The following is a 27,384-nucleotide window of genomic DNA, read 5'->3' on the forward strand; positions in this document are numbered from 1 at the left end:
CTCTCCCAGACAACAAGAGCTCACACAGACAAAGAGTGGGGCAAGGTTCGACCCATGGCCCTGACTGACAGCGACAATAGCCAATATGGACAACAGAACGGGCTCTGCATTATCAGCCAATAAACGGCCGTCCAGACAAGCAAAGTCTCCGCTGATTGGCCTGAGCACTACTTTCAGGGATGACGCCGAAGGCCCGGCCAAGCCAGGTAATCCCACCGGAAGAGGCGAAGAGGCGGAGAGGCGGGGCGGCGGCGGGGGGGTGGTGTCCCCAAAAGTCCGCCCAAGTCTTCTTGCGGCCTAATGGCCGTTTCCCAGGTGTCGACGCAATCTCCCGTGAGGGCAAAATGTGTGTACGGGGCATTGGCCTGCCCATATCCCATTTCCCCAACTCTGTACAAGTCGAGGCACCGGATGAAATTTAATAAGGTGGGGAAAATAATGAAAACGGGGCAGGGGAGAGGGCGCAGAGTCCAGGTTAGGTCAGAGCCTTAAGTAGCCAAAAGGGGGGATCCGGGGCCCTCGGGCCCCCCAAGCCGCATCTGCAGGTTGATGCGGTAGCACTGAAGGCTGCAGAGCGCCTGGCCCGTGCGGGAGCAGGCGTAGCGGCGCGGGTGTGGGCAGCCGGGGACGGAGCATCGAGGAGGAGGGCCAGATGGGCATGGCCGCTGGGACACTGGCGCGGGGGCGGGGACGCCAGGTGGGAAGGAAAGGGTGGAACCCTGTGCCCCGCTGCTGTAGCGCACCATGGGGGCCGGGGCCACGGCCCGCCCTCCCCGTCGCTCGCCCCGCGCCGCCCCTCGGCCTCCCCGCCCGCTGGGCGCCGCAGTCTTGGTGAGACGCTCGATAGTCTGGTTCTTGTGCTCCTCCGCCCGCCGGGCCGCCTGCAGCCGTCTCTTTCGCGCCCTCTCCTCGCGCTTCAGCAGCATCTCCTCGGTGAGGGCCGGGGCCGGGCAGCCCGCAGCCACAGGTAGCGGCAGCATCGGGGAAGGCTGACTCCGCGCCTTCTGCAGCAGAGCTCGCTGGGGAGAGACAGACCGAGTGGTGTCAGAGAGCGAGGTCTGCCCAAACGGGGGCAAGGGCATGTGGGGGTCTGGAAAGCAGGGTCTTGAGGAGCACTGGCCTTGAGAGAAGGGGTGGAATGAGCACCCTCTCCAGGTGCCTTTGTACAGCCTCCTCCCAGATCTCCAGACTTTCATCTTTAGAACCTTGACTCTAAAGAAGAAAAGCATTCATGTTTCCTGCCTGCCCTGAGTACCAAAACTCTGTTTACCACCTCTCCAGAGGTTTGTTTTGTTTTGTTTTCTGTTTTAAATCTTTTCATCTCATTCCAAACAGTGGGAAAGGATCTTTACTTCATGTCATCGGATGATACTACGATTGAAGAAAGGGGGTCTGGAGGTGATATAGATTTAACAGTGGATCCATAGATGTGGCCAGTCAGAAGCTGCTCTTAAACAAGTGGCATCTCACCCAGACAGAGCATTTGAGCAAATCGAGAGCATGTAGTCACAAGAAGCTGTCATTTTTGAAAACTTTGATATGCATTGAAAACAAAATAGATCTCAGGGTGACTCTGCAGTGTATTTATAGTGGTGTTGCTGTATATATGGATCTGAGATCTTTCTTCTCCCTTTAAATGTGTTAGGTTCCTAAACAGAAGGATTTATTTTGCTAAACAATTTGCTAAAACATTACACAAATTAAAAAAAAAAAAACAACCACAACCTATTTTTGTTTCTTTTAAATTAAAATAGAAAATGACAGGTTTATGACAAGTATGTGATGCTACTTAAGGGGATGGCTTTTTAGAAGTAACTGCTTCAGATTTTTTGTTTCTGAAGCTTTGCCTTGTCTGTCTAGTTAAACATTTGACTGATAATTCTGTTTGATTTTGGAAGTATTCTAACATGACACAAGATCTGAATAAAGTTTCTCCTGAAAAAAAAATCTTTTCATCTCAGGGGTATAGCATCAACTGGATAACTGCTCAAGCCCAAAACTCAGGGTTACCCTTAATTCCTCTTTTCTGGCCGCTCCCTGACTCCCAACAAGTATCTATTTCCAAAACATATCCAGAATTCATCCGATTTCCTCCATATCCACAAATTCCACCTTGGTTCAAGCCACCACCATCTCTCACCTGACTACTTCAATAGCTTCCTGGCAGGTCTTGCTTCTACTCCTTACCTCCACTAAGAAGCCAAAGTAATCTACTGAAATATAAATCAAATATATCACGTTCCTGCATACAACCTTTTCATGCTTTAGTCACATTTATTTTTCTCCTTGGCCATTACTAGGCATGTTGCACTCTCAGGGTCTTTGCACCTGTTGGTCTCTGCCTGAAAGGCTCCTCTGGTATTGGAAATGTAATCTCATCAGAGAGGTCTTCCCTGCCTTCCCTATCTAGTGTTGTCTCTTCCCACCACTTTCTACTTCATCATCCTATTTTTGTTATAAACTGTACTTTTCAAAATTATTTATTTACTTACCCCTCTCCCCCCAACACACACACACACACAAATACCAGCTCCATGAAAACAGAAACCTTCTCCCTTTTTTCGCCATTGATATCCCCACTGCCTAGCAACATTCTTGGGACACAGGAAGTTCTCAATATATATTTAGCCAGTGAACAAAGAATGAACCAACTTACCTGTCGAGCAGTGAGCAGCCGCTCGTTGATCTCCTTCTTGAGATCTCCATTGTCATCAAGCTCCCCCTTCTCCAGGGCATCCAGCCACCTCTGTTCCTCCTCTTCTTCTTGACCTCCTAAGCCCCCTGACAGGTCCCGAAGTGGGGAGGGGGACAGATTACTGTCTTCATCTGGAAAGCAAAGTTGGGGAGCTAAAAGTAGAATTGTTCAGATGCGGAACCCTAATTTGGCCAAGTTAATACTGAGACACTCAAAATTCTCACCCTCCTCAGAACCAACCCTCTTCCTTTAACCAGGTATAATGAGAAACCCAGTGTCCCCACCTCCAGATTCTTCTCACCCAGCCAGGCACGGTACTGCTCAAGGGGTACTCCTTCCATAGGTTCCTCTTCATTGTCCACAACCATAAGGGGAGAGGGTGAGCGAGGACCCTCAGGGATCACAGTGAAAGTAGGAACACTGCAGAGAAGCAACCATTGTGTAAGCTGAGCAGTTCTTTCCTCCTGCTTGGTAGCAAAACCAGCACTCCCCTACACCCTCCTGGGTTCTGCCTTCACCTGGGCCCTGAAGTCAGTGTCCATTCTCTGTCTGCTGGAAAGCCCAGCCAGCTTCTCCTTCTATCTCTGCCTGCTCCTAAAGTCCCCCAAGTAAAACCTTGGCTTTCTTGGCCTCACCTCTTGGTGCCCAGGACCTGCCCACCCAGTTTGATTTTGAGTTTAAGTTGGGGCTTAGCAGGTGACGGCTGCGTTGGCCCAGCCTCCTCTTCCTGATGATGTTTCTTCTTGTGTTTTTTCTTGTGCTTCTTGTGCTTTTTCTTGTGCACTCCATGGCCGTGGGCACCCGCCAGACTCAATTCCAGCGCTTCCCCTGCGTGAGGAGAGCCTGTCAACGGTGTACGATAAGAGAGGGGCAGGGAGAGCCTGGAAGAACCCAATACCCCCGAGGGGCCCCACTCTTCCCGCGGTACACGCTGTTACCATAACAACAGCCCCGCCTTTCTCCTTCCCACCTGTAGCGAAGTACCCTGGAGGCTCGGAAGAGCAAAAAGGGGACTCCTTTTCTGCGAACGCCTAACTTGCTTTATCGACCCGCGCTTACCGGGTTCAGGGGCTTCCATAGCCCCAGAGGTGCTCCCGCGCCGCCACAGCTTACTCATGGGGTCCTGCAAGGAAAGGGGGCTGGAAATGGTAGGGACACATGCTGACGGGCCTTTTCCGCCCCGCGGAAAAACCGACTCCTGCAAAGTAACAGGCTACTTCCGGCGCGTAACAACCATGCTTCTGCGGGGCTCGCGCTGAGGCTAAAACGCTCCCTGAGAAACAATGAGGCTTCTAACAAAGGTTCCGGGCCCTCTGAGGCCGGGACAGCTCAAACGGGGCTCGGCTTTCCCCTCGCTCCACCTCCCGGCACTCGATTCCAGAACTCAGCGCGGGCGATTCAATTATTATTGCACTCAAACGTGGTGAGTGTATACTCTGGACCAAATTCGGGGTTTTAGGCTATGAGGGTACAAAGAGGAATAGGAACACTTTCCCCTGCTTTTGAGGAGCTCACAGTGCAGTGGAGGAGTACGGAGGAAACTACCCCACTTGGGGGCAAAATGGTAGAAGTGCTTAATAGTGTAAGTGCCCTAGGAGCAGAGCAACGGTATTTAAGCCTAACCTCTTCAGTAGAGAAATGGATAAATGAATATGGTGCATCTATACAATCTGGAACACTATACTGCTAACAAAAGTTAAGAGTGATAAGTAATTGATAAGACTGACATGGAATTTAGATCCTGTGGGTAATAGCGGTGGAAACAATCTAAGTGTCCCTCTAATGAAACACCAAAATAATTTGGTGCATGGATTTGGTACATCCATACAATGGGCAGCTATGCTGCTCGTCAAAGGAATGAGGCCTCTGAATGCTACCCAAGAAACTAGTGGCATCATTTCTGATGGGTGACTGGGGAACAAGGGTGAAGGGAGACTTTTCATAATATACACCTTTGTGCCTTTTGAACTTTGTATAAAGCATGTGTCGATTTTACCTAATTTAAAAAAGAAGGGGTGGGGTGCCTGGGTGGCACAGTCAGTTAAGCGTGGGCCTTTTGCTTTGGCTCAGGTTGTGCTCTTGGATCCTGGTGTGCGTTCGCCACCACCCCCCCCGCCCCCCCGACCCCTCCCCACCCCCCCCCTAGTGCTCAGGGCAGAGTCTGCTGGAGAGTCTCTCTCCCTCCCCCTCTGCCCCTTGCACTCGTGCTCTCTCTCTCTCTCTCAAATAAATAAATTTAAAAAGCGCGGGGGGGGGCTTGCTCCTGGGTGGCTCAGTTGGTTAAGGGTCTGTCTGTCTCTTGATATCGGCTCAGGTCATGATCTCTGAGTCATGTGATCAAGCTCCTCCTAGGCTCTGCGCTGGGAGTGGAGCCTGCTTGGGATTCTCTCTCTCCCTCTGTCCAGCCCCCCTGCTCTCGTGAATGCGGGCTCTTTCTCTCTGGGGAAAAAAAAAAGAACAACAATGAGGTAGATCTGTATGTGCTGATATATGAAATAAGAAAGGTGAGTTTCAATATGATGTGATGCCATTTAAAATGTGTAATATGCTTCTATATACACCGAAAAAATTGAGGAATATATACTACACCTTAATGTGGTTATCTTTAGAAGCTGGGGTTGGAGAGGGGCCCCTGGCTGGCTCAGTCAGTGGAGCTTGTGACTCTTGATCTTGGGGTCCTGAGTTCAAACCGCACGATGGGCGTGGAGCCTACTTAAAAAAAAGTTGTTGGGGTTGGGGAACTTCCACTACCTAGATCTGTAATGAATTTTCTTAACAGCCAGTATATATCACATTTATAATTAGAAAAATGTACCACCTATATACATACATTTAAATATGTACAAGATCAGTGTCTGAAAAAGGTAGCATTAATGAACAAAGAAAGAACTGATTCAAGAGACATTTCAGTGACAAAATTAAAAGGAATCAATGAAATTATATATGGGAATTCAGGAAGAAGTCAATGTTATATAATGATTAAGATTAACAGAATGAACTTTGGAGTCAGACAAGCCTATTGTAAAAACCCATTTCCCATATTTATTAGCTGTATAACCTTGAACTCAAAAGTTATTTAAGCTCTCTGAACCCTAGATTTCAGCCTTGTAGGATGGAAGGAAATAGGATCTACTTTAGAGGGCTCTTTCAGGGGAGAAAGCAAATCAAGAATGCAAAGCACAGGGGTGCCTGGGTGGCTCAGTCATTAAGCGTCTGCCTTCAGCTCAGGTCATGATCCCTGGGTCCTGGGATCGAGCCCCGCATTAGGCTCCCTGCTCCACGGGAAGCCTTCTTCTCCCTCTCCCCCTGCTTGTGTTCCCTCTCTCTCTGTGTCTCTCTCTGTCAAGTAAATAAATAAAATCTTAAAAAAAAAAAAAAAGAATGCAAAGCACCTAGTATCTGGAAAATAGTAGATGTTCAATAAGCAAATGACAACAACAAAAATAATAAATGACTTTTTTAAAAAAAGATTTTAATTTATTTGACAGAGTACAAGCAGGGGGAGTGGCAAGCAGGGGGAGTGGCAGGCAGAGGGAGAGGGAGAAGCAGGCTCTCAGGGAGCCTGATGCAGGGCTAGATCCCAGGACCCTGGGATCATGACCTGAGCCAAAGGCAGCCGCTTAACAGACTGAGCCACCCAGGCACCCCTAATAAATGACTTGTGCATTTCTAGCCCAAGTATTTAGAGGGAGTGTGGTTTGTTAAATAAGAAAGAGAACACAGGAGGAGAAGCAAGTCAGTTAGTGTTGCCCTGGGTGAATTTGAAGTGCCTGCGGGGATGCCCAGACAGAGATGGAATACTGACCGCAGAAGCCAGTGAGTGCAAAAGGTGTGAGTGGGGGCGTCATCAGCATAATAACAGAGGTGCCCCCAAAGGTATGGGAATAGATGAGACATTCCAGAATGAACAAAAAGATGAAGAGGAAAGGACCAGGAACAGACGTGAGTGAGCACCTGTCCTGGACAGGGAGGCAGAGCGGCCAAGCAGGGTTGAGAAGAGGAAGTCAAGAGAGAGGCAAGAAAAGCACGAAGGGCGGAGAGTATCGGTAGACAAAGGCTAATGATCACTTGTGTACTGTCCTGCAGAGGGCAGGCTGAGCTCCGAGAGGAGGATGCCGTCTAGCAGGCAACAGTGCTGCGTCATCAGGAGTTAAAGTGAGGGATCACCTGCAGCTAGTGTTTGTCAAACACATTATAGCTTATAACCTGCTTTCATATCCCTTCTCTCCCTTGAGCCCCACGGCAGCTCCGTAAGAGAGATACTGTTGTTCCCTCATGAAGAAACTGAGGCTCAGAGAGGTTAAATGATTTGGCCAAAGTCACATAGTTAGGGAGTGGCAGAGCCAGCCTCCAACAGAGGCTTCCTGACACCAGGCCCAGTGGTGTTTCCACAACATCCTGATGCCCAGCAGGGAGGAAGTGGCGACAGCAAGTAGCCTCTGGCTTCATTATTTTGTTTTGTTTTGTTTTTGCTTTGTTTAGAGTGGAAGAGGTTTGAGCATGTTTGTAGGCTAAAAGGAAAAACTTTATTCTCCTGAAAGGGTTCTTAGCCTTATTTTTAAAATATAATTTATTTAGAAATAATTGCGAACATATAGAAAAGTTGCAGGAAGAATACAAAGAACTCTTTTGCTTCCTAAAATCAGATTCTGCAATTGTTAACATTTACTATTACCCCTTCCCCTCATTATCATTATTCCTTTTCTGATCAATCTGAGACAAAGTTGCAGACATGATGCCATTTCACCCCTAAATATATCACTGTGTATTTCCTCAAAACAAGTACTCTGTTCTATAACCTTTGTGCAACAGTCCCAGTCAGGAAATTAACATTGATAGAGCATGACCATCCAACCCACAGACCCCCATTCAGGTTTCACCAGCTGCCCAGTGTCTCCCTTTCCTTTCTAGCCCAGGATCCGAATCCAGAATCATGCAGTACATTCCCTTGTCATGTCTCTTTGATCTGCTTTAATGTGGAACAGTTACTTACCCTTTCCCTATCTTTCATGACCTTGACAGTTGTAAGAAGTACAGGCCTTTGGGGACACCTGGCTGGCTCAATCTGTACAGCGTGCAGCTCCCGATCTCGGGGTTGGAAGTTCGAGCCCCACATTGGGTGTAGAGATTACTTAAAAAAAAAATCTTAAAAAAAAAAAGTACAGGCCTTTGATTCCTTCGGATGTCCCCCAGCCTGGATCCATCTGGTGTTTGCTCATGTCTTGACTCATAATTGTTGGCAGGAGTACTACACAAAAATGACTCTGCTGTGTTCTTCTCAGTGTATCTACATCAGGGGGCACCGCTGATGAAGCTAACCTTGATCACCTGGTCAAGGTTGTGTCTGCCGGTTTTCCCCACTGTAAAGTCACCATTTTCACTTTTGTAATTAATGAGCTATTTTCTGGGGAAATACTCTGAAACTACTCTGATATCCTGTTCCCCATCAAACCTCCACCCACCGGGCTTAGTATCCATTGATGAACACTGTACGAATCGACAGTACTGTAATAATTGACAATGGAATCTTTCTACTTCTGCAATTGTTAGTGATTTGCATCAATAGTATCTGTATAGTGGAAATACTAGGTAACCGTGAGCTATTGCATCTCGTGCTACGTTCCTGGGTTCCATCATGTCACGTTTGAAATTGGGCGTGGTGGGAGCAGTTACACAACAGAAACAGGTGAACACTAAAAATCAGGGCTGTTTTTTTTTCTTTTCCCCTGGGGATCACTTCCATTATTCCATCTACATATATTAGTGGGCATGCTACTGTGAAGAGGAGCTTTCTCCTCTTACATTCCTTTACATATGTATTTTTTTGTATCATTATGGTTTCCTATTTCAGTCGATGGGTTGTAGTCCATTACTATCATTATTTATCTTGATGCTTAAAGAAATGTGGGCATTTCTTTAAGATGATTTCTGTGTCCTTTTGACATATCTCCATCATGCTTTGAGGACTTTTTTACTTCCTAGCACTACAAAATGTTTTGGGCTCATCTTGTACTTTCCTTTGATAAGGGGTGGGAACCAAGAGAGGCCAGGAAGTAGGAACACGTGGCTGAGGTTACACGGAGGCTACACCAGTCACACCACAGTAACCTGCGGATGAGGATTTCGCTGCTGGCACAACCACCCGCCCTTCATGGACTGCAGGTGCGATAATTATATCATGAACTCTCCCTGGGTCTTGTCACTTGCTCAAGATTCAAAGTCCAGTTGGGAGCATTCCAATTGGTTGGCTGAGGCCAAGTGCTTACCCCTGGGCTGTGAAGAAGTGGGAGAGAGGAGGAATGACCTCCAGTTGCCATAAAGAGGATAGAACCTCAGCCTACCAATATTGTCCACAGTAGGGGACCATGCAGAAACAGGAAGATGATTTGAGCACTGGGTGACCAACAGCTCCTTTTCCAAATATCTACTTCATAGCTGGAGCGACAGAGATACATACATAAGCAAAGGAAAAAGTGGGAAAGATCATGTAGCAAACCAGTGGTATGCTGGTAAATTTTTAACAAAAGCTCCCCAGGGGAAAAGAAAAAAAAAACAGCCCTGATTTTTAGTGTTCACCTGTTTCTGTTGTGTAACTGCTCCCACCACGCCCAATTTCAAACGTGACATGATGGAACCCAGGAACGTAGCACGAGATGCAATAGCTCACGGTTACCTAGCATTTCCACTATACAGATACTATCGATGGAAATCACCTCAAGAGATAATAGGAAAACACAGTGAAATAATTAGGAAGTGATGAGTTTTGAGTATTTATCACCTTTGCTTACGTATAATTTATTTAATTGTGAGTTTTTAGATTCAATTTTTAATTAAAGCTGTGTTTAACACCTGGAATGCATAGTTCTGGAAAATTCAGCAGTTGTCTCTTATGAGCCTGTGTGGGGCTTCAGTACACCATGGCACCAAATGTCTCAGGGCTTTCCTTTGATGGTGGGGAAGGCATGCCTTTATTCTTATTTTTTTACTTTATATTATATTTGAATGGTACAATTAGGAGTGTTTTTTTTTTAACTGTATGTGTATCTTCAAAAAGGAATTTAATTTTAAAAATAAATAAATCCACAGAACTGTTGACCCTTGTTTCTCCACTCTCAGTCATGAACAACAGTGTCCATTGGCTTCCCTGACCCCAGTCGCAACCTCCTCCAACTGATTTATGCAAAAGGCTGCCAGATTGTAATCTCTAAAATACAACTCTAGCTGTGCCGCTTCTTTTGCAAAATCTTCAGTCACGTGGAGTCCAAATTCTCAGGCAGGATTTGAGCTCTATTTCCTTTCCAAACACCTTCCATTCTTCCACTTCTTGTCAGGGGCTTCCAAACCCTTCCCGAGAGCCTGTGGGCCACAGCTGAGGGCCTGTGGAGAGGACAATGCTTGAAGCTCCAGCCCTGCTTCCATCACAGCAGCTGATTCTATTTCACATATTCCAGGTAAGATTTCATTTGGAAAAAAACAAAAAACAAAAAAACACATTCTGTTGCTAAAAAAAAAAAAGTGTTTGAAATGAACCCTTTTAGTCCAACAGCAGGGCTCATCCCAGTCAGGTGCTCTGAAATCTGCATGTTTCCTTGAGGCATTTCCTGTGTTCATTTACTTCACTGATGGTTGACTGAGTACTTCCTATGTGCCAGACAGTGGGCATGAAGCAGTGGACAAGACAGACTGTTCCTCCCTGGGGAGCTTACAGTTAGGAGAAGTGACAAGAGATATTTGAAGAATTAACAATTCCAAGGGGCCTGGCTGGCTCAGTCACTAGAGCATGTGACTCTTCATCTTGGGGTCATGAGTTTGAGCCCCATGTTGGGGGTAGAGTTTACTAGGAAGGAAGGAAGGAAGGAAGGAAGGGAGGGAGGGAGGAAAAGAAAAGAAACAAAGCCTTTCCCTTTCCTCCTCCTCCTCACCCATCCTTTGAAGTTTATCTCAGAGGCCACAGATTTTATAAAATTTTTTGATCTACCATTCCTACGGACCAGAAGAACTCCCTTCTCCATGTGATTTTGTATGTCAAGGCTGTTTGCTGTTCTTCCTGTGCAGCCTCCATTCCCTCACCTTCTGGTGGTAGTACTGGAACAGTTTTTGGGAAACTACCTCTCCCTTCTCTCCTCTCCCAGCTCAGTAGGTTCCAAGTGGTCTTCAGGACTGGGCAGGTGACCCAGGCCTGGTTAACTGGCACACAGAATCCCCCCCTAGCCATAGGCGACCCCTCTGGCTACAAAGGTTGGATAAAAGATCCCAGATGGCTCATAGTGACTCCAAGACATGTGTAGGAAGTTCAGGAAACAGGTGCTGTCTTTTCCCCTGAAAAGATACAGACCCAGAATTTTTGGCAATGCTGTGCTGTGGAGGGTAAAGCCAACATGGAACCACGTAGAGCTAGATGAAGGGAAGAGACAGGATCATTGTGACCTGGAATGCCTGGGTCAAGCCACCTCTAAAGCCTGACCTCGGGACATTTTAGTTCCTTAAGACAATAAATTTCTCCTTTTGCTAAAGTAATTTTAAGTCAGGTTCCTTAGAACACTGAGTAATTTGCCATAGCAGAACAATTCTAATGTCTCTAAAGCTAAAGGCAAGTATTTCTCTGGCTCCAGCCCATCTGCTATGAAGGAGCTTCACTGTCTCTCAAGTTCTCTCCAGTAAGTTCTGGAGTCCCCAGAAGACTCCCCAGTGTGGTCAGCAAGCTAATATTCTGCCATTTCCTTCTCTTTCACTAGGCTCTGTGGGGGCGAGGAGAGCGCCCTTTTCTGCACAAACTGAGTGGTAATCTTGTCTTGGCCATCCAGCAGCAGCTGAAAAATAGTCAATATTGAGGTCAATGATCAACGCACCCTCTTAAGACACTTAAGGTCTGGGTCCAGGGAGCTGAGATCACCTGTGCCCCATCCAAGGGCACAAGGTGCTGCACCTGCTTCTTTATCTTCATAGCTCCACTTATGGGGCACTTGTTTTATGTCAGCACTATGCTGGGCATTTTACACCCATTCTCGTATGTAATCCTCATAGCAACCTGAGGGATGGAGATAATCACTATATGCCCCATTGAACCGAAGAGAAAAACCGAAGCTCAGAAAGTTCAATGACTGGGTCAAGGCTCCACGCTTAGTGACAGAACGGGATTCCAAGACGTGCTTAAGCACTGCCCCACGAAGTGGGTGGATGGGCAGGTGGCCGTGAGTGGGGAACTTAAAGCGGGAGGGGGACGAAGAAGGGACATTTGGGACTGCAGGAAGTTGAAATGAGCACTTCGGAAGCTGCTTTGGGGCGCAACTGGGCGCGGTCCCAGGGCCCAGCCAGAACCGCAGTGTGCCACGCGGCTATCCCTGTGGCCAAGGGATTTTCCGCGCGGAGGGAGTGCAGCTTGCCAGGTGGGGGCGGCTGGTGGGGCGGGGCTTCCCTGGACCCGCCCCTTGCCCAGGTGAGGCGCCTGAGACTGGGGCGCGACCGGATGATGCTCCCCCGCAGTGCTCGAGAAGTGTAGGGTGCCTGGCTGTCGGGTTGTCGGGCCAGGCCTGCTTGGCGCCCCGGGACTGGCCGGGCCGGCCGAGCCTTTGGCGGGGGTGGAGAAGGAGGGTGCCGCGCCCTGCCCGGCCCAGGTGTCGTCTCCGGGGGCGGAGTTTGGGAACTGGGCTGCGGGAGATTCCCGGCCTGACTGGCGGGCGGGCGTCGAGGGACAGAAGCGGACGAGACCAGACACAGCCAGGCGGCTCAGGGAACACACCGAGCAGGTAAAGGCGCGGGGCCGTCAGCATGTTCTCGCGAAACCACCGGAGCCGGGTCACCGTGGCCAGGGGCTCCGCCCTGGAGATGGAGTTCAAACGCGGCCGCTTCCGACTCAGCCTCTTCAGCGACCCGCCCGAGGTGAGCCCCACGTCCCTGCCTTCCTTCCCCTTCCCTGGCTCCCGCAGCCCAGGCTGCCTCGGCCCCCCGTCCCCGCCCGCGCGCACGCCGAGGGGCGGAGACGCCGCGGTTCGGGTACAAACCGGTTGTTGTTGACTTCAGAAGTGAGGCGCGGACCGTCTGAAAGTTCATCGGACCCCTCTCAGAAAGCTCAGACACTCCCTGACCAGTTGGGATGACTTGCCTCTGCCTGGAAAAACTCCGGGTTGGCTTCACTGTAAGGGTCCGCAGGCTCGATTCCCAAAATATGCCTGGACCCGACCCCTCCCGGGCATCCCCCTCAGGGCGGTGGGCAGGTAGGCGGGCCCCAGTCCGCTCGGACTCGGCCGGGGCGCCCGCTTCTTCCCCGGCCGCCGGCCCCATGTCACAACCTGTCTCAGCCGTCTGGGACAGCCTTCATCATCAACTGGACTTCTAGGCCCCGTCTGACCACTTCGCTGAAGCCCTCCCCAACTGCTCCTGTGTGCCCCTGAAGGGCTGAGTGTGTGTGTGTGGGGAGGGGGGGTCCCTTTTAACGATTTGGGTTATTTACCACACCAGAACTTGAAGTCCAGCCTCTAGTCTGACAGTTTCCTCCCCCGGCCCACCGCTCTACCCCTTGCCCGGTCCGAGCCCTACCTGTTACTCCCGGTGGAGACCTGGGAGTTGCTGAAAGGTGTGGGCCTGAGCTAGGACTGAGAAGGCGAGTAGCGACAGCAAAGAGGCTGTCCCGAGGTCAGCTCTCTTACCCTGCTGGGCCTGGAAAGGGTTAAGTGAGGGGGCCTTCCTCCCGCCCCCCTCTCCCTCCGGGCCGGGATTCCAGGCCTGGCTTCTGCCCTTTCCCCCCAGCCTGCCCAGAACAAAGGCCTTTTCACAGCCACGTCCTGGTGTCCCGGGCCTTTTCTGACTCAGAAGCTAGAGGACCTGGGGGACAGGGGCTTAGTCGGGTCCCTTACCAGCAACCCCGTGCGGGGCCAGCGTGGGGGAGGTAGAGGCGAAGCCCGGGGACCAGGAGGAGGGGCCTGTGGGCTGGGGCCGCCCCCGGGATAAGTCGGGCCTGAGGGGCCGGAGCAGAGGAGCCGGGGCGGAGTCGCAGGGCCCGCCGGCCGCCGAGAGGAGTGTGACTCCGTGGGCCCGGGTTGGAGGTTGGGGGGGGGGGGGGGGGGGGGGGGCGGGGGGCCCGCGGGGCGGGGGGGGGGGGGGGGCCGCGGGGGGCGGGGGGGGGGGGGGGGGGGGGGGGGGGGGAGGTTGCAAAGCTGCAGCTGGCTGGGAATCGGGGCTGGTTTCCTGTCTGGAAGGGAAGGGGCCCGCAGAGGGGAGCGGGGGCAGCAGCAGACAGGCACACCCCTGCCTTTCTCCCTCCCACACCTCCCTTCTGCTGGAAAAGCGAGGTAATTGTGAGCCCAGGGTGGGGCGGCCTGGAGAAGGGCCCCAAGTTGGAAGAGGTGGCCCTGGGGGTTGGGCCGAATTTACCCCTTTGTCCCGCTCCCTGGGCTCACTCTCCCCGCAGGTCCTCAGCTCCATCCTTCTGCGAGTGAGAACCCCTCTCCGAAAGCTCCGACCTCCTGCCAAACCCCACAACTCTGTAAAACAGCCTGAGGCGTCCCCGCCCTGCCCCCTTCCAGCTGTGCCTGCCCCTCAGGCCCTACCCTCACACAGTTTCTCTGTCCGCCGGGCCCAGGATGTGGGCGGGGGCTGGGGAGGGGCCAGAGTCGGAATGAAAGGGCCTTTTTCTTCCACAGCTGGGAGAACAGCTGCCACCAAAGCAAGACTGGACACTCTGTGCTCAGAGCCCCCTCTGCAGCTGGCCTCCCTTCCTGGGACCCTGCTCTTTCTCACCTCGCTTTCCTTTCCTCCCATGCCTGGCTCCCACCAGGGCCCGGGAACAGTGAGTGGTAGGCAAGGAAGGTTTGTCACCGCAGCCAGAGGGGTGTAACAGGAGTGCAGAGGGACGGGGGCAGCCTCTGCCCTCTGCCCACCTCTTTCAAGACCAGGGGAGCAGCGGGAGGAGGAATTGTGGAGCAGCGCGGTGCCTGCCCAGCACCCCCCCTCTGGAGGGGTCCACAAGGGAAGGGGCACTGGGGGCACAGAGATGCAGGACAGATTGCACATCCTGGAGGACCTGAATATGCTCTACATTCGGCAGATGGCGCTCAGCCTGGAGGTAACGCCCCCACCCCCAGAGTACACCTCCTCTGCATGCAACCCAGCCTCAGTTTGTGCCCTGCCCATCCCTGCCGGGGCTGAGGAGGGAAGGGGGGCCTGCTCCAAGTGGGGAGAGGGGACAGGTGGTCCCGTGTATCTTGCGTTAAGTGCTGTGTGTGGACCTATGCTCAATTCTGCCAACCAGAGCATTATGTTGGCAAAAGGGTCTTTACACCTATTTCTGAAAGCTCTGTGGGTGGGTGTGGATATGTGTTTTGGGCCTGAGGGGTCCTTTTAGGTGTGGGAAGAAGAGAGGACTTCAGTGTAAGAGAGGGTTGCAGGAAGGATATGGCCTTGCTAGAGAAGGGGAAGGGGACTCTGTGACGGGATGTAAGGATCTGATGGCCCTGGAGGTGGCAGGGAGCTGTTTATTCATTTATTTATTCTTAAACACTTTTATTGAACAGCTCCCCTATGTCGAGCTCCTTCCTAGACCATGGGATGATACCTCAGTGAACCAGACAGGAAAGGCCCATTCAACTGGGGGAACACAATAAACACGCAAACATAGAAATTATCTCCCGTAGTGAAATGATGATAAAAACGGGGATGTAACACACATCAGGTAGGGAAGGCAGCATTCAGTGTGGAGGTCAGAGAAGGCCTCTCTGATGAGATCATGAGCTGAGACCAGAAAGATATGAAGATATGTGAAGACTGGAGGAAGGGATTTCCAACTAGAGGGCATAGCAAGGGCAGAGGCTCTTAAACGAGGCTGTGTTCCAGTTCCAGTGTGGCTGGAACATAGGAGTTGGGGCTGAGATCATGGGCAGAGCCCAGATTAAGGCCTTACACAAGGCCTTTTACTCTAGGTGCGATGTTGGCCCACCCAAAGGTTTTAAGCAGGGGAACAACTCACCTAATGTTTTAAAATAATGGCTTCTGTGGTGAATAGGCTAGGTAGGTGTGGCGGGTGGGAGAGAGGAGAGTTGACAAGAGAGATCGCAGAAGACCACCAGATAGGAAGTTGTTATGGCCTTAGGGGAGTGAACCTGGTGGTGTGGATGGAAGTGCTCATGGTGGAGACAGAGAAGGGCATGGATTTCAAATGGTGGTGGTAGATCTGACGGGGCTTGTTGATGGGTTGGCCGTGAGTACTGGACACGGATGGATTGGCCTCATGGCAAAGAGAGAGCTCTGGGATGATTCCCAGGTATGGCCAAGCTGGGTGATGTGGCCATTTACTGAGAGGGGGCAGGTGAAGGAAGCTATGGAAGTGACCACCTGGACAAGGCAAGGCTGCTGAGGAAGGTCAGAGGCGGACTGTAAAGAGTCCAGATCAGGAATGGCAATTTATTGCAAGTGTTGCCCCTCTCAGCCCCGGCCCCCACTCCCTGGACCATAGTAGACACTGCTAGTCAACCCCGGCGCTCTTGACCAGCAAGCCCAGACGTGGACTCGAAATCTTTCTCAGCACTTCCTTGTCACAAATTGTGCAGGTTGTTTCCTTCACAAGGGCGCCAGCCAGAGGCAGGAGTCCCAGCCTGGTTTTGGGCTCTATCGGGAGGGGACACCTTTATCTAACTTGTTTTTCTAGAGAGGGTTACCTTTTTCTAATATGCAGAAAGGTGCTTAATGAACCCGTTGGGACTCTGATACTATCTGTTGTCCTGTATTAGCACATGGGATAAAACCTATTCCTCTGCACTGTCCAGGTTACTAGTTACATGTGGCTACTTAAATGTATAATTTAGTTAATTAAAATGAAATAAACAATTCCTTGGTTGCTCTAGCCACATTTCAAGATGGCTGTGGAATGTTTCCATCATTGCAGGAGAGAGTATTGAACAGAGCTGGTCTAGGTATTTAAATGTTTAAATTCAGCATCCTCTCTGCTCTCCTGTGCCCCCCCCCCCCCATGTAATTTTTCTTCATCGGAGGTCTATCCAAGCTCTGGAACAGAGGAGGGGCTTAGATTTCACTTGGGTCACCTCTCCTTCAGCTAGGGTACAGGCTGAGGGTGCTGTGTGCTCTCTCCACCACACTCAGCAGTCCCCTCCCCCCACTCCCCACTCGAGAGAGATCCACTGATGCTTCAGAGATTGGCAAGAGAGGGAGTCATGGCAGAGTAAATCCAAGACCTTCTGGAGGAAGCAACTTAAACTGCAAGTAAAGGGAAGGTGGGAGTGAGAGAAAGGTTGTTTTTAAATATGTGCTGGGCCAGGGTAGCGATTAGACTTTCTCACTTAATTCTCAAACAATACTATGAAGGAGGTGGGACACTCCCCAGTTTACAAACAGTCTCCAGAGGCTACGTTCTCACAGCTAGTCAAATTCCCAAGCCAGGATTTGGATTTAGCCCCAGTGGAGATTCTTAAGGGAACAGAGGTGATGAGAAGCAGAGCAGTAAGTCAGGGACAGAAAAGAATGGGAGGGAGGGACAGGAAAAGACATCCACGGAGGGCCTAATGTGTGCTGGGCTTCTGCCCATGACTCATCCTCCTTCAGCCCCTTGGGCCTTGACCCAAGTCCTGCTGACATCCAACTCTGGGCTCTTTCCCAGGAGAGTCTGGTGAAAACACTGCCTACTTCAGGAGAAAGGGGTGTGTGGGTGGGGAGGGGGGACAAGAAGCTATCCCTGGGGTGGCGAGAGGAGGACAAAACACAGGGATCTAGAAGCAGTGCCAGGATTCCTGAAATGCTCTGCCCAAAGGGTGGGAGCCAGGATTTCTAGGGCCCTCTCCTCCCTGGAGCTGTGGGAGAGTGGATTGGGGGCCAGAGTGGGGTGGGGGGGTGGTAGCAGGGGTGTTCGACTCATCCAGGCTGAGCCAGGAGACTTTTTCCACGGCCCCAGTTTTTCCAATTTACACACTCTCCTCCCTCCCCCACGCTCCTGGGCAAGGGGTCACCTTGGAGGGCAACCGCAATGCAGGAGGGGCCTCCGGCCTCCTGCAGCTCTAGCGGCACCAAGGCCAAAGCCCTTTCCAGGGCGCCGTGGGAGCTCCGCGAGGCAATGTTGCACACGACTGGATCTCGTGGTTCTGCTGCCCCGAGCCCGGAGCCTAGCCCCGCCAGGCGCAGGGAGGGACTGCCTGCGCCCTGGAGCCCCTAGACTGCTCTCGCGGCAGTTGGGAGCTGATGTCACCGGCGCCCTGAGCGCCAGGGGCAGGGCGGGCGGGGGCACTTGCGACTCCCAGGACCCAGCGCGCCGCCAGCGTTGGTGCCTCAAGCGCAATGGACAGGGCTAGGGAAGGATCCGTGAGTGCTGGGGCCCGGACAAAGAGACTAGCCAGGAGAGGGCTTGAGCACGCTTCTCTGTCCCCACCCTCCCCGCTTCTCTCATCCGACCCTGGTGTTTGTGGCTGAAGCTGGATGCAGAATGGGATGGGGGTTGGCAAGCAGGAAAGCTTAGCTGAGGTGGCACCCTGCTGCACACAGACATAGAGGGGCTTGGGGGGGGGAGGGGTGGCGGGAGCTGTGTAGTCCGGGAGGGCTTCCTGGTGGAGGGGGCATAGGGACCTGGTTGGCCTACTTCTGAAGGGCCAGGAAGAGAAACTGGGAGAGGGGTGATGAAGGTCAGGCCTAGCCTGGTGGTGGCCCAGGAAATAAATTGTGAAGGAAGAGTGTGCAGGGAGGCTGCACAAGGCTTTTGAAAGCAGGAATTTAGGGTGTTCAGGTCTTGGAGACTTGAAGGCTGGAGCCACCAGGGACAGAAGCAAGTGCACAGTGTGAGAGCTGGTGTGAGGGAGAAGACAGGTTTTGGGTGATCACATTCACCCCCCTCTTCCAGCCTGGTGCCTCCACCTGGGCTTCCTCTCAAACTAATCTCACACTGTAATGCAGTTAGTCTTCCCCCTCCTTTCTGAAGCCTTCCCCATCGCCTCAGCCAGAAGCAGACAGGGTCTGTCTCCTGTGAGCGTGTTTATGCCATGGTACGGCGCTTCTGGTGCAGCCATTAGCGTCTGCATCCCTCACTGCCCGGCTGGGTTTTGAATGTGGGCCCTCAGACAGCACAGGAACGCTCCAGGATTTGTGGGGTGAATGCCACTTCTGCCAAAGTAGCGTCATTTTGAAAAAGCATCCTCACCAGTCATGTGTACCGTGTGCTGGGCGCTGTGCTAAGTGCTTTACATTCCTGGCTTACTGAATCCTCACAACCCTAGTGTGTGCGGACTATTTCCAATCTCATTTTATAGATGGAGAAACCAAGTCTTAGGGAGGTTGAGTAAATTTTAAATAAGTCTCTTCCCAGCTTCTCAAGACTGGCAGGACTGACTCAGACCCAGGTTTGTTTTATGTCAAACCAGAACTCTCGCCCTCCACTCTCTGCCAAGACCTCCAGAGCTCTTTCTGAGTGAATGTTCCCGAGAATCCTGGTGCCTCTCTCAGTGCCTAAACCAACCCCCCCCCCACCCGTATGCACAGCCTATTTAGCCCCTCACTCCTGATCTCCTGCCCCACCTGCCTTCCCATCCCTAATCTTTGCCTCTGTCCTCAACTTCCCAAGCTGAGAGGGCCAGCAGGTGGCAGAGCCCCTAATTTGGAGTGTGTACAGGGTTCTGTGAAGTATGGGTGAACTCTATAGGGGGTATGCTCCTTCTTCACAGATCCCTTGCCAACTAGATGCCCCCCCACCCATCACTTGAGTCTTTGGGTAAACGAGGATGGTCCATTTTCTTTAGTTGGTGGTTCTTGGCCCTGGCTACACCTCAGAATCACTTGGGGAATTTTCAAAAAAATGCACCCACTTAATTCTTAGAGATTCTTATGCAAGTCTGAAGTAGAGCCTGGTAATATGTGTGTGTGTGTGTGTGTGTGTATGCACGTGCGCGTGCACATGCATTTAACTGAGAAGATTTAATTTTTTAAAAAGGTAACACAAGGGGTGCCTGAGTGGCTCAGTCGTTTAAGTGTCCAACTCTTGATTCTGGCTCAGGTCATGATCTCAGGGTTATGAGAGCCAGCCCCAAATGGGGCTCCCCACTGGGTGTGAGCCTGCTTGAGATTCTCTCTCTCCCTCTCCGCCCACTCTCTCTCCCTCTCTAAAAAAAAAAAAAAGGTAGCACAATTTCCAATAGTACAGTAGTAAAGAAAGGTATATGTTAAAAAACAAAATAGTATAGATCTGTTTTCCATTCCTTGGCACCCAGTCCTACAACCTCTATTTTATTCATATATATATGAAGTGAGAAAAGAGAGTAAAACAGTATTACAGCATGCATACCATTATTTTTACTTTTTATTTTTTATTTTTTTTTGGAGAGAGGGAGGGAGAGAGAGAGCGAGCGAGCCTGTGCAAGCACAAGCAGGGGGAAGGACAGAGGGAGAATTCCAAGCAGACTCCTCGCTGAGCACAGAGCCTGACATAGGGCTCAGTCTCAGAACCCTGAGATCATGACCTGAGCCAGAATCAAGAGTCAGATGCTTAAACGACTGAGCCCCCAGGCACCCCCTCACTTCATACGTTTTGAAGATTATTTCATGTCTGCATATATATGTCTATCTCAGTCTTTAATGTCTGCAATATTCCATATTCCAGAGAAATGCTGTAACTTATTTAACCAATGCCTGAATGAAGGACTTTTAATCTTGGTGTTTTAAAACAATGTTGCAATGAATATGGCTTTGCTCACATGTGTAACCAAATTTGTAGGATAAACTCCTAGATATTGAATAGCTGGATTAGAGGATATGTGAATTTCTAGTTTAATAGATTTTTCCAAATTGTGCTCAAAAGACGCTGAAGGAATTTATACTCCTACCATCAAATGCATGAGGACATCTGTATTTTTATAAAGCTTCTCTGGTTATTATTGGGCAGCTGGGGTTGAGGTGCCTGAAACATAAGTTTCTTAGTTTCTCCTGGGCCACAGCCCGCTTGGGGACCGGAGGGTGCTTCAGCCTGTCCCCAGCTGACATTTCCTTCTCATCCTTTTCCCCACTCTGTCTAGGACACAGAGTTGCAGAGAAAGCTAGACCATGAGATCCGCATGAGGGAGGGGGCCTGCAAGCTACTGGCGGCCTGCTCGCAGAGAGAACAAGCTCTGGAGGCCACCAAGAGCCTGCTGGTGTGCAACAGCCGCATCCTCAGCTACATGGGCGAGCTGCAGCGGCGTAAGGAGGCGCAGGTGCTGGGGAAGACAGGCCGGCGGTGAGCACGGGGGAGGCAGGCCTTACGGCGGGTAGTGGTGCAGGGTGTGTATGTTCGGCGTGTGGATCACCCTGAAGATGACTTCCCCATGAAGCCCCGTCAGAAGCCTGGGAGACCCCTTGGTGTTTTATCACCACAGTGTGCTGCCCAAAGGTGCACTAGTGAGTAACTAGGGCTGGATTCAGGAAAGCCAATGTATCTGGTGCAAGGCTGGCAGGCTGAGGGGTTATAACGTCAAAGTGCTAATTTGCTAAGCCCTGCCTGTGGTCTGATGAGGCGGGCTGGCTGGCTTCTAGAAAGCTGATTTTCTCGAAGTCAATTCACCAGATGGCCAATTTACCACAAACTGACAATAGTGTACCTGAGGTTCACCATCACGAGCAGTGCTTAAGAAAGGAAATAATAAAAAAATGTTTAAAGGAATGCCTACCCATTCACATAAATTAGATCATGTATTTTAAAAGAGGTCAGCTTTGGATGTGAAACACCAGCTACACTGACATTAGACGCTGCTGATCTGACAAAGTTGCAGTGAAATGGTTGAGGTGATGCTCTGGTAAAACTAAAATGTTGGAGACAATACCTGGCAAGTTTATCATCCTGAGAATTGGCCACTTTTGGTAAACTGATCATTTGGAAAACTGGCTTCTGGCAAAGTAAGCCTGTTTGACCCCACAAGGCTGAGTGGGGACAAAGTCGCAGCCACTCACTGGCATGATGCCCATCCCAGTTCTGCCATGAAGGCTGCCACAAGGAGAGGTTGCCGGGAGCCCTCCAGAGCTCACCCATGAAGCCCCCAGGGGAAGGCAGATAACCTTTGTGGCTTCCCCACAAAGCTAACGGGCAAGCAGAGGGGGGCAGTTCCTAATGTGAATTTGCTGTCTCCTGAGAGGCAGCCATCAACAGGCTCTGCCCTGCCCAGGTCCCCACATAGCCTACACAGTGTGGGGTGAAGTACACCCCAAATCACTGACAACTAAATGCATTGCTCTCAGTGCCACATCTAGCTTAAGGTCCTACTAAGTTGCTAATTACATTAGTGGCATTATGAATTTGTATGGCTAAGCTGGCTGTCACCTTAGCAGAGATACATGCTTGATGAGTCCTGTTGAAGAGAGGGGAGGGGAGAAAGGCCAGGTGTCTGAGGCCCTGCAGTGGGGGCTGAGGAATTTGGGGTACTGGGAAGGCTCAGCCTACCCAGGGACAGTAGAGGAGAAATCAAAGCTGAGGAGGAGGGAAGAGAGAGGTTTGTGGCAAATGGAACACAGATGTTCTTTACTTGGGTTCTTGATTTTCCGACTGACCCAGTACCCTCCTATATCAAAGAAGTGATAAGAGGTTGAAGAACAGCCTCCCCTATTGTTAAAAAGAAAGTCTGCAAACTCCAAGTCTGGGGTCTAGTGGAGAAGAGCCCTTGAGGAGTCTCTCTGCAGGCACCTGTTCCCTCAAGCCTCACTTGTGCCTGGCAGGGGTCTGGGGGATATGGGCAGAGAGGGTGCTTGGAGGCCGAGGAGCCTGGAGCTTGTACTGCCTGTGAGCTAATGTGCCTCTAGTGTCCCCAAGCCCAGCAAAGCCCTGGGTTCAAGCGACAGTTCTAACAGTCCCTCAGCCCTGCCCTCTCATCCTGGCTGGGGACCTGGGGGCTAGGCCCTGGGCTGCAGGCATCCTAGAGCCCTTGGGAACCGGGATGGGGCGGCGGGGGGAGGGGAGTAATGTCTAGAGGCCAGGCCAGGATACTGTGATTTGCCCACAGGCCTTCTGACAGTGGGCCGCCTGCTGAGCGCTCCCCTTGCCGAGGCCGCGTCTGCATCTCTGGTAAGAAGCACAGGACCCCCCCTCCCCCCCCTTCCCCCCAGCCGCCGGCATTCCTTGCCCAACCACAAGATCTCATGCCCTGTCTCAACATCTCTTCCTGCCCCTCTGCCCCTCAGACCTCCGGATTCCACTCATGTGGAAGGACACAGAATATTTCAAGAACAAAGGCGGTGAGTTCCACACATGCTGGGACAAATTGAGGGGAGTGACCTGAGGTTGAAGGCTCCTGTGGGCACCGTCTTTACCAGTTTGGGCCTCTGTCCCCAGACCTGCACCGCTGGGCTGTGTTCCTGCTGCTGCAGCTAGGGGAACACATTCAGGACACAGAGATGATCCTGGTGGACAGGACCCTCACAGACATCTCCTTTCAGAACAACGTGCTCTTGTGAGTGCCTCGTCCCTGTGGCTCCCTCCTTTCTCCACTCTGCTCCAGTCCTTGGATGGAGCTGCAGGGGAGGAAGGAAGATGGGCCTCACCTGGGGAGCTGTCCTATACTTGCACCACCTCCATCTTCCACCCCCACCCATCCCCTCATGCCTCCCGGGACTTCCCCAGGGCCAGCCTCCTCTCTTCCTCCCACACTCCTATAGCACCGAGGCAGGGCCAGACTTTGAACTGCGACTGGAGCTGTATGGGGCCTGCATGGAAGAGGAGGGGGCCCTGGCTGGAGCCCCCAAGAGGCTTGCCACCAAACTCAGCAGCTCCCTAGGCCGCTCCTCAGGGAGGCGTGTCCGGGCATCGCTGGAGAGTGCTGGGGGTTCGGGGAGCAGTCCCATTTTGCTCCCCACCCCGGCTGTGGGGTAAGGCCCTATATCCCCCCCACTGCCCTCAGCTGCGTATGTCCTGGCTACGGGTGGCCTCTGAGCTGTGTTGAGAACGCAGACCTCCTTTGCACTGCTGCCACAGCGTGCAGACCTACATGAATGAGCAGGGGCCACACAGCTGGGGGGCACCCTGGCCTGTGCCCTGGAGCTGGGCCCAAGTCGACCAAGAGGACCAGGAGGAATGCAGGGAGAGCTAAGTTCAGGGGTCTTCAGTTTTTTGCAGCAGCAAATGCATCTTATGTTGACAGAACAAGTGCCCTGGTTGGAGTAAAGTAGCCTGGGTCCTGCAGGGTTGCCTAATGGCGCCTGGAAGCACCGAGTGGAAACACTGGGTCTCTGAGAAGCAGTTTAAGACGCTCTAGGGCAGTGACTTTGCTACCTTTGGGGACAGACAGGAGGTCAAATTCCGGCTCCACCACCTACCAACTATAAATTATGGGCAAATTTCTTAACTTCTCTAAGCCTCAAGCTGTCTCATCTATTGACGAAACAATGCCACCAATCTCCCAAGGCTGTCGTGGGAATACAGTGGGATAACATATAAAGCACAGGACGCGGCACTTAGCAGAAGCTCGGTCAATGTTCCCACCCCTGTGGGGGAGGCAAGCTAGTTTTCTGTGGGACAACCTGAACAATGGGGCAGGTCTGCTCCACCCTCAGAGCTCCTGCCGTCGAGGACGCCCATCGCTGGGCTGAGGCCCACTTGTCTGTCTGTCCTGCAGTGGTCCTCGTTACCACCTCTTGGCTCACACGACGCTCACCCTGGTGGCAGTGCAAGATGGGTTCCGCACACACGACCTCACCCTCGCCAGCCATGGTGAGTATGTGTTGTGGAGGGGCAGAGACGCTGGACAGTAAGAGGGGCTGTTGGATGGTCCCTTCTCATTCCCCACCCTTACCCTGCGCTTCCTGTCCCCCAGAGGAGAACCCTGCCTGGCTTCCCCTTTATGGTAGCGTGTGTTGCCGCCTGGTGGCTCAGCCTCTCTGCATGACTCAGCCTACCGCAAATGGTACCCTCAGGGTGCAGGTGAGGGGCCCTGAGGTGTAGAAGGGAACATGGAGAAGGCAAAGGAGAGTTGGATCATCTAGGCACCGAAGGACTATTGAAAAATCAAGATCTGGGTGGAGGAAGGAGGGTTATGGCAAGAAGACAGGAGGATCAGACACAAGGGTGGGCAGAAAGGAGCAGACTGTCATTGGGGGAATGGGAAGAAGGGTGTTGGGGGTGTGATTCCCCCAGGAAACCTTGAGTCATTTACGCAGCAAGCTGGGGAGCTGCAGGACTGGGCGCGAGTGCATGGAGTCCTGAAAGGCACAAGCCTCTTCTGTTACCGGCAACCCGAAGACGCAGACACTGGGGAAGAGCCGTTGTTTACTATTGCCATCAACAAGGTGATGGGTCCCTTGGCGGTGAAGCTACCAGGTGCCAGGGCCCAGGAGCGTCTCCTTCGGGTCCCAGGAGGGTGGGTGCAGAGAGATGGAAGTCTAGCCAGCTGCTCCTAACAGCACTACACCCAGCTTCAGGGCCGGGAATGTTCTCACTGGCATCACTGGGAAAGGCTCTTCTCACCAGCTTCAGCCTCTGCCAAGTCCCACAAAGAGGGTCCCACGGTCAGTTTAGGATTTTCATCCTCTTTCCGCCTTTTCCCTCAGATTCCAGTCTGCATCTTCTTCACCCTTTCCCGGCTTTCTCTCCCAACCCAAGTCCAATGACCCCTCTTGATTTCTGAGCCCTTTTGCTGGCTTTCCTGCCGACTTTTATGAAAGTACTGAGGGACATTAGGCCTCAGCATTCCTGCTCGCCTCCCTCCGTGCCTTCCGTGCCTCACTCAATCCCTCTTTCCCTGTCTCTGTCTGTTCTTCTTTCCTGAGGACGCTATATCTCATCCCCAGTCCTTTCCTGCCATTCCTTCCGGCTTTGCTCGATAGGAGGCAAATGAGAGACCTAACCAGCTCCTCCTTCTAAGGCAGGGGTGAGCAAGCCTGCCTGATATCACTGCTGACTTCTGTGACCAAGGTGAAGGTGGAAGCAGGCCCCTTTTTTCTCCTTCAGGAGACTCGAGTGCGGGCAGGGGAGCTGGACCAGGCTGCAGGCCGACCCTTCACCCTGAGCATCAGTAACCGCTATGGGGAGGATGAGGTGACACACACCCTTCAAACAGAGAGTCGAGGAGCCCTGCACAGCTGGATGGAGGCTCTGTGGCAGCTTTTCTTTGACATGAGTAAGAGGAGGGAGCTGGTTTGAACCTTTGGGAGGGATGGGGTTTATTTTTATCAAAGGCCTCTATTTCCAGAAAGTGTGGAAGGGAACGTAGCAGGGGAGAGGATGGCCTGGCCCTTCGGTGTTCCTCCTCCCACCCCAGTCCTTGCTCTCCCTTCAGGCCAGTGGAAGCAATGCTGTGATGAAATCATGAAGATTGAAACCCCTGCTCCCCGGAAACCACCCCAAGTACTGGCCAAGCAGGGGTCCTTGTACCATGAGATGGGTGAGTGAAAGTACACTATGGGAACCTGATGGGAAGTGGGGTTGGGGGCTTCAAGGGAGCTCAGATAATGGAAACAGAGAAAGCAATAGGCTGAGGCAGAGTTCTGGGAACCCAAGGTCCTCTCGGTCCTTTTGTCCTTGTTTCTCTTCTCCAGCCCTTATAGCCATCTCCACCAAAGTTCCAAACAAACCCCCAAAGAGCCAGATTCATTTCATGGATTTCTTTCCTAATTTCTTCTTCTCTTGTTTCCCTCTCTGCATGTGGATTCCTGTCTCTTCCTCTGACCCTTCACTTGCCTGGCACTGCTTTCATTTTCCTCCTCTTTCTTGATTTTTTTCACCCACTTCTGCCCACCCCCTCATCTCCGTCCCCCCTGCACACCGTATCCCATAGTTTTATCAGAGCCCGTGGCTCCAGGGGGCCCAGGTGAGGGGCTTCTCCTGCAGGATAACACAATCTCGGCTGAGATCCGGGCTTTGCTTTCCTCCTATTACAGTGACAGGTGATGATCAGGGCTGGGCAGGCCTGAGGCCTAAGCTCTGACTGGCCCCCTCCCCTCAACCCCTTCCTGGTGTCACAGCTATTGAGCCGCTGGATGACATCGCAGCAGTGACAGACATCCTGGCCCAGCGGGAGGGCGCAAGGCTGGAGACACCCCCACCCTGGCTAGCAATGTTTACAGAACAGCCTGCCCTGCCTAACCCCTGCTCACCTGCCTCAGTGGCCCCAGCCCCAGCTCGGACCCACCCCATGCCCTGGGGGCGACCCCGAACATTCTCCCTGGACGCTGTCCCCCCAGACCACTCCCCTGGGGCTTCCCGCTCGGTTGCCCCTCTCCCACAGCAGCGATCCCCAAGGTCCAGAGGCCTCTTCAGCAAAGGCCCGCCCCGCACTTGGCTCCAGTCGCCAGTATGAGAGAGAAAGGTGCTGGCAACAGGATCTGGCCAGAGGAAGAGACGACCTGTGTGCAGCTGGGCTCAGGACGCGGCGCTGTCAGCAGCAGGTTGGCCAGTGTGGCCTCCCCTTCCTCTGCTGGGCCGGGGTAGGCGGGGGAGGGGGGAGCAGAAGCCCCTCTTCGGTTGTGGTTGCCAAGGTGCTGGGGGGCTCATTCCTGGGACTGGCTGGGACCCCCTAAACCCTTCCTGGGAGAAAACTGGAACCAATCCTGCCCTACCTCCCTGCACTAACCAGCTTTGAGGATGGCACTGAAGAGCCTTGGGAGGGAGTGCACCTTCCTTGTGACTCTCACATCAACCATTAAAGTTATTTAACGGCAGCCCTCACCTGGTTCTTGAGGACAGGTTGCCTCTCCGCTTGGTCTGGGCCTGCCTCATCCCTTCATCTCTGGAGTTTAGTTGACCGGTAGTCGTG

General features: G+C 52.2%; 2 protein-coding genes across 12 annotated transcripts; one reads left to right on the forward strand and one right to left on the reverse strand.

Moving 5' to 3' along the window:
• Position 1: 1 nt before the first annotated feature.
• RTKN (rhotekin) lies at positions 2-27,328 on the forward strand. Of its 10 annotated transcripts, XM_032410627.1 has the most exons (15): positions 4,028-4,118; positions 10,027-10,146; positions 11,431-11,612; positions 11,720-12,574; positions 20,689-20,888; positions 22,642-22,703; positions 22,820-22,873; positions 22,971-23,088; positions 23,294-23,503; positions 24,250-24,344; positions 24,448-24,554; positions 24,791-24,919; positions 25,581-25,749; positions 25,909-26,013; positions 26,594-27,328. In XM_032410627.1, the coding sequence occupies exons 4-15, from the start codon at positions 12,464-12,466 to the stop codon at positions 26,926-26,928; spliced, it is 1,695 nt and encodes a 564-aa protein (XP_032266518.1). In that variant the 5' UTR covers positions 4,028-4,118; positions 10,027-10,146; positions 11,431-11,612; positions 11,720-12,463; the 3' UTR covers positions 26,929-27,328. The 10 variants fall into 10 exon arrangements, with proteins under 10 accessions (XP_032266516.1, XP_032266518.1, XP_032266525.1 ...); XM_032410625.1 differs by lacking the exon at positions 4,028-4,118 and adding an exon at positions 2-206 and having other exon boundaries at positions 11,431-12,574; XM_032410634.1 differs by having other exon boundaries at positions 11,431-12,574; positions 26,407-26,681.
• INO80B (INO80 complex subunit B) lies at positions 245-3,958 on the reverse strand. Of its 2 annotated transcripts, none has more exons than XM_032410640.1 (5): positions 3,755-3,920; positions 3,331-3,538; positions 2,997-3,115; positions 2,657-2,826; positions 245-1,019 (listed from the first exon to the last, which is right to left on the reverse strand). In XM_032410640.1, the coding sequence occupies exons 1-5, from the start codon at positions 3,810-3,812 to the stop codon at positions 489-491; spliced, it is 1,086 nt and encodes a 361-aa protein (XP_032266531.1). In that variant the 5' UTR covers positions 3,813-3,920; the 3' UTR covers positions 245-488. The 2 variants fall into 2 exon arrangements, with proteins under 2 accessions (XP_032266531.1, XP_032266532.1); XM_032410641.1 differs by having other exon boundaries at positions 252-1,019; positions 3,331-3,523; positions 3,755-3,958.
• Positions 27,329-27,384: the final 56 nt, after the last annotated feature.

The sequence above is a fragment of the Phoca vitulina genome, unplaced genomic scaffold (genome assembly GCF_004348235.1).
Source record: "Phoca vitulina isolate PV1807 unplaced genomic scaffold, GSC_HSeal_1.0 scaffold12, whole genome shotgun sequence".
NCBI lineage: Eukaryota > Metazoa > Chordata > Mammalia > Carnivora > Phocidae > Phoca > Phoca vitulina.

What these genes read in the sequence shown, in the direction of transcription:
- INO80B (XM_032410640.1), bottom strand. Translation starts at nt 3,812, where the DNA reads ATGAGTAAGCTGTGGCGGCGCGGGAGCACCTCTGGGGCTATGGAAGCC. An exon ending in CAGGTCCTGGGCACCAAGAG is followed by an intron (nt 3,116 to 3,330) that starts GTGAGGCCAAGA and finishes GCTTCTCTGCAG; the next exon opens with TGTTCCTACTTTCACTGTGA. An exon ending in GCAGTACCGTGCCTGGCTGG is followed by an intron (nt 2,827 to 2,996) that starts GTGAGAAGAATC and finishes TTTGCTTTCCAG; the next exon opens with ATGAAGACAGTAATCTGTCC.
- RTKN (XM_032410625.1), top strand. Translation starts at nt 12,464, where the DNA reads ATGTTCTCGCGAAACCACCGGAGCCGGGTCACCGTGGCCAGGGGCTCC. An exon ending in AGGCCGCGTCTGCATCTCTG is followed by an intron (nt 22,704 to 22,819) that starts GTAAGAAGCACA and finishes TCTGCCCCTCAG; the next exon opens with ACCTCCGGATTCCACTCATG. An exon ending in CCTCACCCTCGCCAGCCATG is followed by an intron (nt 24,345 to 24,447) that starts GTGAGTATGTGT and finishes CCTGTCCCCCAG; the next exon opens with AGGAGAACCCTGCCTGGCTT.